Source organism: Pseudochaenichthys georgianus, chromosome 1 (assembly GCF_902827115.2).
Source record: "Pseudochaenichthys georgianus chromosome 1, fPseGeo1.2, whole genome shotgun sequence".
Lineage (NCBI taxonomy): Eukaryota > Metazoa > Chordata > Actinopteri > Perciformes > Channichthyidae > Pseudochaenichthys > Pseudochaenichthys georgianus.
The window spans coordinates 40,920,896-40,930,692 of NC_047503.1; the positions used below are offsets into that span (position 1 = coordinate 40,920,896).

The 9,797-nt window shown below is 39.7% G+C and overlaps 1 protein-coding gene across 1 annotated transcript; it reads right to left on the reverse strand.

Annotated features, from left to right (window-relative positions):
- Positions 1 to 852: 852 nt before the first annotated feature.
- On the reverse strand, positions 853 to 6,779 carry plk1 (polo-like kinase 1 (Drosophila)). Its single transcript, XM_034087509.2, has 11 exons — positions 6,021 to 6,779; positions 5,442 to 5,610; positions 5,005 to 5,149; positions 4,821 to 4,914; positions 4,498 to 4,723; positions 4,337 to 4,379; positions 3,747 to 3,844; positions 3,551 to 3,628; positions 2,627 to 2,781; positions 2,281 to 2,463; positions 853 to 1,688 (listed from the first exon to the last, which is right to left on the reverse strand). The coding sequence occupies exons 1-11, from the start codon at positions 6,381 to 6,383 to the stop codon at positions 1,494 to 1,496; spliced, it is 1,749 nt and encodes a 582-aa protein (XP_033943400.1). The 5' UTR covers positions 6,384 to 6,779; the 3' UTR covers positions 853 to 1,493.
- Between the last annotated feature and the right edge of the window lie 3,018 nt (positions 6,780 to 9,797).

Sequence of the window (9,797 nt, forward strand, 5' to 3'; positions counted from 1 at the left end):
TTCATTGGCACATTGACTGCTTTTCAAAATGTTTACCTATTGACATTAAGACAAACAGTTTAAATCTTCCCCGGCTCCAAAGTCAAACTACTGAGGTTGTTCATCTTGGGTTTGTAATAACTACTGGGGTGTATCGGGGGCCACTTATGATTCATATAGTGCAAAGGCTGTTTCCTGTGAAAAAAAACATTTCCTGTATTCTTATATCAGGGACAGTAAAGTGTGAAAATATTCTGTGTAATTGGACTCTTTAAGAGACTTTGCTTCAAGTGTGCATAAGAATGTTAAAATAAACCCAAAAAAGAAATGTACATTTTGATAAAAACACTCTTTAAAGGTAGGGTAGGTAAGAATTGAGAAACCAGCTTGAGTGCGCGAGAATTTGAAAGTATACAACTGAAAAAAACCTGCCCCTTCCTTACAGAGCCCCTCCTCCAACACACACGAACGCGCACATGACCCATGAGGGCACGAGATAAATGTGTGCACGAGATGGAAGGCTGACAGGCAGGTAGGCCATCCAGTGATTTTAGTCGGGCCAGCTCAGATTGGTCGTGCTTTTTACAGTACTACGGCTTCACAGATGACGTTTTTTAATAGATTCATTGCTATCGGGATGTTAGGATGTTAAGAGCATTCCATGGAATATAACAAAAAGTGTTTCTGAAGTGAATTACCTACCCCACCTAGATTTTCCAGAGATTTAACAGAAGTGTAGATAGTTCAAATTTGCATTTAAAAAGAAAAATAACTTTTCTGGTCAAGCATTGTCAAGAATGAAACGGTAGTTTTTGCACAGCCAAATTCTAATATCTTATAAGCAGCACATGAAACAGACTCCAGTCATTTGTCAAGTTAAAGACAATCTTTATTTAAACTTGGGTAAAAGCAATCCATCTTTACAACAGGTAGGCATATTCAGAAGTATATGTACAAGTTTGCACGTCGTGTTGAAAAGGACAAGACGTCTAAAATAGACTTATAAAAGAGTAAAATGTAGCTACAGGAAGAATATGCATGATGAAGAAATATTAACATGGTCCATTTCTCTACATACAACACAGATAAAAACAGACAAAACTAGAGAAGCAGACCCGAGAAGCTTTTTCCATCCACACAGCCATCTGAGCCTCAACCTGCACCAAGTGATTTAATAAACATGACTGAACAAACGATCAAACAAGCAGAGAAATCTGGGAGCAATGTCTCACTTTCAAAATCCATCTGTCCTTTTAAGGCTTATTTGAATGCACAGGTTTAATTAATATGCAGCCATCTTTGATTTACCGTCAGCAGGATGTGTTGGCCAAGATTAAGCTTCATCAAGAGTTTCCTTTAAACAGCAGGAAATAAAAGTGGTTGAGGGACCAAAATTCAACAATGTACAACATATAGAAGATAAATGTTCAATGTACAGCCTGAAAAGTGAATAAAACACATGAGCATTTAAGAGTCTGTTTCTGATTAGAGACAGACGGTGATTAAAGGTGTGTCTATTGTGCGGCGGGGGAAGGCTTGCTGTCCAGCAGCTTCTCCACCATTAGCTTAGCGTAGCGCAGGCGGCTGGCCAGCTCCTTGGTGCAGCCGAACTCTTCGAGCAGCGACAGCTTGTACGTGCGGAACTCGCGCTTCTCGTCGATGTAGGTGACCGCGTTCATGAACGGACACAGGATCAGCTTGGTGTGGTCCTGGAAGAGGGGTGGGGAGGGGGGGAGAGAGAGGAACATAAGTTCAGAATCGAGCCGCAGCTTATGATTATACATCGATATCTGCCCATTATCTTTTAAATTAAATCGGCCGTCGATACAAACATTTCTCAGATTCTCAATGAGACGTCTTTAAAAAAGGTCTTGTTTTGTAAAAAACTAAAGATAACAATTTTCATGTCCAATATGAATCTGAAGAAACGTCTATATCTGAGGCAAACGGCTGCATTTACTTTAAATATGATCTTAAATATACTAATATTGTTTGTGTGATTTTCTGGTTTTAAATGCTGGAATCCGGTAAACATTTCCGGATTAATAATTAAATCCACATTACTGATGACTATTAATCAAAATGATCATGGAGTTAATATTTTGGGAAAGATAGTCTACCCTACAATAGCGGTAAAAAAACGTCAAGCTATGTGGTGAAAAACATAATGCCATACGAGTACTAAACATCGAACACCAGTGACTCATGAATAGTTGAAACTCTATATTAGAATCTGTGGGCTAAACAAAATAAGCTAAATGTTTAAGAGACACCGGTGGGAGGAGATGCTGTGCGTCTCACCAGGAAGAAGTTGATCTGAACGGTGCCGTTGGTGAGGTGCAGCACGATGGCGCTCTTGGTCCTGAACCACAGGGAAAGGTAGGGCAGGCGCGCCAGCTCGTCTCCGTCCCGCCGGGCCATGTTTGCGCCGGCCTTCAGCAGGTGCTCGCTCATGTAGTTACGGAAATATTTCAGCAACGTTATCTAGCAGGGGGAAGGGTGACAAGTTTGTAAGAAAAATGATATGCAACATAAGTTTACCTGAAAAGTGTAGCCTATTAATAGCTGTCAAATAAATAAACACATAAAACACTTCATCCTAAAATACACTGGAGAAAATGTCTAAATTGTTTTGTGGACCCCTCACCTTCTTGTTGAGAGCCGGGGGGAATGAGCGCGCGCTCAGGTAGGACTCTGTGGCCGTCTTGTCGATGTACTGCAGGCTGTCTCCGTCGGTGTACATCATGAGCCGCGTGTAGTCGTTGAACAGCACCCCCACACTGTTGTCGCAGAGCTGGTAGCCTGGAATACACATTCAAAAACACGTTATAATGAAACCTGTCAAATGTTAACCTAAAAATAACACATGTCAGCCCTATTTAGGAGACACTACACATCCTCAACACCATTTCAAACTGACTTAAAGCAAATCTGAGCGGGCATTTCTCTGCAGCCATGTCTTGTTACTTGGAGACATTTAACAAAATGCATGATGGCCTCATGTTTCTGAAGCCGTTTCAGGGCCCTGGCGTTGTCCACTCTGGCACACCGTCTTTCACCAACTTGTGCTTTCTTGTGCACCATACAGGGATTTAAACTTTATTTTGCAAAACATGACAGCAGAGTTTAATAACCTTGCTTTCCGTGATGCGTCAATGAATCAAAGAGTTAGTGTTATCAGTTACACTTGAGCTTTTCTTGCTGGGAAAAATGTCCATTTGCTCAAAATAACTGTCTGAGTCCCAGTTGTGACACCTGAGCACCCAGAACAAACAAACTTATATGAGCTGTGAAGGACAACGCAAATGTTTTGTATGTCGCTTTAAAGATACGATAGATTTTGGATATCGTCAATGGGAAAAGAGTTGTGCTTTCCTAGTTTTGAAGGTTGCATCACCGTAAACCTACAAATGTCCTGAACTAACCAGACAACAATTGTAGCATGTAGTTTTATTTTGTAAAAGCAAGTTTTAAGCAGTATTTGGTCTAAATGTTATTTTCTCAATAGCAACCAACCAGAGGATTTAGCAAATGTGTCCTTTGGCTGCTGGATGGAGAGTCTAATTCTTACCTAATCCATATTTGTCAGAGTAGTCGACCCATTTGCTGATCCAGAAGATGGGAATACATGCGGGATCCTCTGCCTCTTCTGGAAAAACAGAACAAAATCTTTGTAAGTAAAGTTCACAGTGGCACAAAAAATATCCACATTTTTTAAATGTGCAAAATTGAATCTTATTAGAAAAATAGTTTGCGTCGGCACTCACCTTGGCAGATGACTGCCTTCTCAGAGGGCTTAGCCGCGATGATGGTGTTGAGCTGCTTCAGCATCTCTTTAATGTGGCACTCTGCCGGCTCAGGCTCCCTACACAGAAAACACAACGGTTACACACACAAAGATGACTTTTCTAAAATAATGTGACACAAATTCATTCCAAATTGTCACACGCTGGCTTTCTCTACACATTACATTACATTGCATTTAGCTGACGCTTTTATCCAAAGCGACTTACAATAAGTACATTCGACCAGGAAGACACAACCTTGAGGAAAACAGAATCATATAAGTACATCAGGTTTCATAGAGCCAATCAGTTCAAGTGCTACTCAACTGGCTTTAGATAAGCCAGTCCTTTGTTAGTATAGAAGTGCTCTGTTAGACACTTCCATTCAGGTTATTTATTTGTAGCCGTAGGAAGATATGGTTTGCAGATAAAAGGCATCCATATGAGGCACATTCTTAAACAACGCAACAGAGAAATCTCAACCACAAAAAGCACCCCTGCTCCGCCACATCTAAAAGCCACTAGTACAAACAGGAGGAATCCACAAAGTTAACATTTCAAACATCTCTCACCTTTGCATATGCTCATCCTTCATACCCACGTGCTCTGTCCCTGCTGGAAAAGGAGAGAAAACAACGTCATGAACTCTATATCCAACCGAAACATTTCAGAATACATGTAATAATATAACTTCTGCACAGAGTTAGATGTCATGTTCTGCTGGGCCTGTTACCTTGGTTGTTGATAGCAGTCAGTGGGCGTCTCTGGCTGAGCTCTGTAGAGGTGTTGGGGGCGATGGAGAAGCGGGGGGGAACCGTGAGGCACGTGGTGGGCAGACGTACGGGGATGTAGCCGGTGGTGAAGTACTCGTCCACTTCCAGCTCAGCGATGGTCGGCCTCTGGGCGGGTTCGGCATGCAGCATGCGCTTTATGAGGTTGGAAGCCAACGGGTTGATGTGCTGTGGAAAGAGATGCAGGTTATTAGATAAGTCAAACAAAACATGTGTAAAAACGATATGTTGAAGGAATATTGAGTGTTACTTTAGCAGAACTTACCCAGGGGATGGTGTAGTTGTTCTTCTTGATGCGGTTGTAGGTCTCCTTCAGACAGGAGGTCTCGAATGGGGGTTTACCCACCAACAGAGTGTACCTGAGAGGATGCAGACAGTGAGGAGGTTAATCTGGCTGAATCTTTTGCTCAAGTGACTTTCTTTTTATATTCAGTCAAACTGTGACTTACAAAATGCACCCAAGCGACCAGATGTCCACTTCATAGCTGTGGCCTTTCTTACAAAGCACTTCAGGGGCAATGTAGTTAGGCGTTCCACACAGGGTCTTCTTCCTCTCGCCATCAAACTCGATTTTAGTGGCCAACCCAAAGTCCCCTGGAGTAGAAATACAGAAAAGGTTTTGAAAAAGGCGATGACCAACTCAAACACTTTTGTAGTATTCGCTTTTGGGACATCTGTGTGCCATGTTCCCTAATGAAAACGTTTTTGTTGGTTTGTTACTCCTGACCACTATTCATCTAGGACATATGACACATTTGTGATGAGGGCTTTGCTTCATCACAGGACTAAAAGGGTTTATTTGAGTCGACAGGTATCCATTACCCTTCTCAGGTGAGACAAGAGGATTGAAGTGAAATCATATGCCATCTAAAAAGGACTAAATTACCGATCTTGAGCTCCATGTCATCATTAAGGAAGATGTTGCCCAGCTTCAGGTCTCTGTGGATGACTCTGTTTTTGTGCAGGTAGTGGACACCCTTCAGCAGCTGGGTCATGTAGTAGCGAGCCTCAGGTTCTGTCACAGCCTTACGACGCTTATGCAGCTCCAACAAGGACTGCAATGGAGAAGAAGATCATTCAATTCAATGTGAGAAAAAAACCCACGATGAAATACAATGTTCTTTCTGTGAGACTTGAAAGTCAATGACAAAAAGCAGGACTAAAAAGGCTAAAATGAGAAATAGTTTGAGGATTAGTGGATGGATTTGACAATGATTCTAAAGCAAATATTTGGGATGTGACCATGGCAGCACAAACAAGGACAATAAGTCGATAACCATTAATTATTTTCCGTGTAATGACTTATTTGACTTTATATAATTAGATACATTAGGCCAGCGTGTTCAAAATCCCGTGTTCAATGTAAGCCACCACCCATCGGACAACGACAGAGACTGCCGTGTAACCGTTGGCCCTGTGAAGTGTATACACTAAAGAACATTACTTTTTTTAGTTTTTAACTCACCCTTCTCCTGCAGATTTCCAGGACAACAAAGACAAAGTCGTCATCTTCGAAAAACCCATGGAAACCCACGACGTTTGCGTGGTTCAGACTCTTGTGAATGGCGATTTCAGAGGTCATTTTCTCCCTCTGGTGCTGTTTCAGGATCAGGGACTTGGGCACGATTTTCCCGGCGAAAACTTGCTTCGTCTCCATGTCTGTGATTTCGTAGCATTTTGCGAAACCACCCTTTCCAAGGAATCTCCCCCTCGCATATCTCTTCATGGTGCGTGGATCAACCAGGACATCTGGGATTTCTTTGAGAGGAGCTGATTTCGGGTCGACATTTGCCGATGGATTCGCCGGCTTTGCAATATCTGCATTCATTTTTTAATTAAAGTGCTCTCTGCGTCTTTTACAAAGGAAACGCTTAAAAACTAACAAGTAGAGGTATCGGTATTTTGTGAAAAGGTTCAAACTATGGTTAACCGACGGTAGTTTAGCACTGGAAGCTAGCTTGCGCCCATGCACTGGTGAATTCAAATCAAAACTAATGTTAACCACGCTTTAACGCGAACGTTATACAAGCCTTTGATTCAGCATTAAACAAAATGAAGTGAATGAGAATCTAAAGATTTAAAAACCTGAAACTAACCATGTAACTAATTGCCAGACGCGTCTCTCGGTGCTTGCAGCGTTACTCTCAGTCCTGCCTTTTGACAACAGTCTCTGGTACAAATTTAAAAAGCTGCCTCGTCGTAATGGCGCTCTCTGATTGGTCCACTCGATTTGAATTCCAAGGTGGTGCAGCAAAGCATCCTGGGAAGATGAGTGCAACCATAGCCAATCACCGACGAGAAAAGCATATGCTGCGTTATGATTGGCTGAATGCCGTTTGCTAGTCGTGCGTCATTTCCTAAACACAGTGCTTGACGGGAAATGCAGTTGGATTGGCATTTAAAACAGTTGTTGAGAATGAGAACAGGTTGTTTTGTGGTTCTTGCTTTACGAGAAAAATGTTTTTTAAATATTTACTTAGGTTACAGTCGCATTAGCTCGGTGTACGTGGTATAGTTACTGTGATATAACAAAGATAATGTGGCTATTAAATGTAATCAACGATCAAAAGTGAAAGTATTTCGAAGTATTTGTATTCAGCTAATGGTTACCAGGTAGTACATTCACTCAGATTGTACAGAAGGCTACATTTTTCGACTATTTCCAATTTATGCTAGTGGTTCAAACTATTTCTTCAAGTGTGTGTATTTTATTTGACAGCTATGAGTAGGCTAATAGTTACTTTTTTAGGTTACATAACATTTATCCAACGTGACTAATATACACTGTTGGCCAGGCCTTCAGGAGTAATATTGGGTTCAGTCAGTGTATCCTGCCCAAGCACTCTTTGACATGTTGACTGCTCACTGACCCGTTAGTTGATGGAAGATCATTTATATATTACCATATTTTATTCACTATGCTCCTTAGATGTGCATGTGTGCAACTGTTTGTGTATTTGTATATGCATGTTGTAAAAAGTGTGTACTGTATGTACCTGTATAAAAACGCATGTGCGTGTATGACTGAGTGGAAACTGAACCCTGTTAATAAAGGTCCATCTTCATCTTCTTCTTCACGTTCATTCATTGGACTAAATCACCTCAAGTGTAGTTTAGATTACAATTATGAAACAACAGACAAAAGTCACTACAAAAAGTTGATAAACGTGTATATATATATATATATATATATATATATATGCGTGTGGTGCAGGTTGATGCAGTGAGCATGTCGTTGTGTCCCTGGGCAAGACACTTCACCCCAAATTGCCCACAGTATTGAGTATGTAAGTCGCTTTGGATAAAAGCGTCTAACAAGTGACATGTAATGTAATATAATGGATCCCATATCAGGGGTCCCATTAAACAAACCAGGTAGAGTCCTCATGATCAGCAACACCCGTAGGTAGGAGATAGGTATCTTGCACTTTGAGGTGTTTTCTACCCCACTACAATTCCGAGGTAAATTATGTACTTTTACTCGACTACATTTATTTAATACCTTTCTTTGCTGATTTTGATGAATAATGTGAAATATAATCAAGTGTTGAATCAGACTTTAGTTCCACCTGGACTAAATTCACTAAATTCACAAGCTACCCTGCAGTATACATATGCAGCTAGTCATTCAAACTAGCTGCACCTTTACCAGCTTTGAGAACACTTTAATGATCAATCATTATAAAACATATCATATATATTATTCTGAAATGGACCAATCTGCACAATGACTACTTTTACTGTCGCTACTTGAACTATATTTTGATGATCATACTTTTCTACTTTTACTTGAGGAACATTTGGAATGCAGGACTTTTACTATAACAGAGTATTACACTCTGAGTACTTCTACTTTTACTCAAGTACAAGATTTGAGTGCATCTACTTTTACCCAAGTACAAGACCTGAGTACTTCTACTTTTACCCATGTACAATATCTGAGTTCTTCTCCCACCTCTGAACCAATGTACTTAAAGTATCAAAAGGTGAAGTACTCATTATGCAGAATGATGCCTGTCGGTATTGCATTAATGCATTAAACAAAGGTTAAGCTAATGCCTACTCCAACAATGGAATATACAATAAATATATATAGTACTTTTACTTTTGGAACTTTAAGTATATCTTGATTCTAATACCTTTGTACTTTTACTTGAGTAATATTTGCAATGCATGACTTTTACTTATAACAGAGCATTCCTACACCTTTTATTTGTTTTGAGTTTGTAACTTTATGTTTTTCAGTTAAATTAAATATAATGTAAAAAAGCAGTTATACCTCAAACTGTTGCAAGTTTAGCAGTAAAAAATAGCCAACTGAAAGTACCAACAGTAATCACCCCGCACAATGGCTCATTTTATAATAACTACCTTTAAATCATTGTCACATCATCAACACTAGGGGGCAGCAGTAGATCCAGAATAATAATAATCTGAAATGTAATGTAATATACGCCTAATGCCTGAATCTGCTTTATTGTTTTCAATACTTTTTTTGATGCAGTAGGTGAACCTATATGTTCATAAAATAGTGTGTGTGAAATTAGCTGTATATATTAAACTAAGCATTTTATATGATTTTATTTCAGGTTGTTTAAACTTTAGTATGTCATGTGTTTCGTTGTCCTGAATAATGAAAGGCAGGTTTTCAGAGGAAACATTTTTGATACTAAATATCTTGGTTTCTTCTTTCCTAAAGTCACATTGTTCTGTTGTCTTACAAAATACACTACACTAAATAACATCAGTGTTCTTTCTTTTCTTTTGTATTTATTGGCATTGCATTTGATATATAAATTATCCAAAAGCTACGAAAGTAATCAGGTTTTGAGTTAGATTAAGGTATTAATTACATGTTTTTAAAGGTAACTAATAATTGTAGTGGATTACATTTTTTAAGTAACACGGACAGCCAACCTGTTAATCTGGAAGGCAGATTTCTCAAAACCCTGCCACGTGTTTCCTTTACAGATCACTGCACACAGCAAATAAACACCTCCAATAAAAGGACGTGGCAATGGGAGAATAATTATGTTAGAGTGAGCTCCAATATTCAATATTATGGACTCTCACATGTCTCTGCTTACCTTGAGCTTTTTATCTACTCAGTTTGTGTCTGAAGTGCCTCAAACTATTTCTGTAGGGTCTGACTTAAGGGATTTATTACGATTATTGATCTTCCTGTTTGTCTGAAACATCTCCAAATATTCATCCTCCCTGCCATTACATGTTACCATGGTAA

Excerpts from the sequence above, each read along its gene's own strand:
- plk1 (XM_034087509.2), bottom strand. The coding sequence starts at position 6,383 with ATGAATGCAGATATTGCAAAGCCGGCGAATCCATCGGCAAATGTCGAC. Across the intron at positions 4,915-5,004 it reads TGGTCGCTTGGGTGCATTTT|GTACACTCTGTTGGTGGGTA; the intron begins GTAAGTCACAGT and ends GCATCCTCTCAG. Across the intron at positions 4,724-4,820 it reads ACAACTACACCATCCCCTGG|CACATCAACCCGTTGGCTTC; the intron begins GTAAGTTCTGCT and ends CTCTTTCCACAG.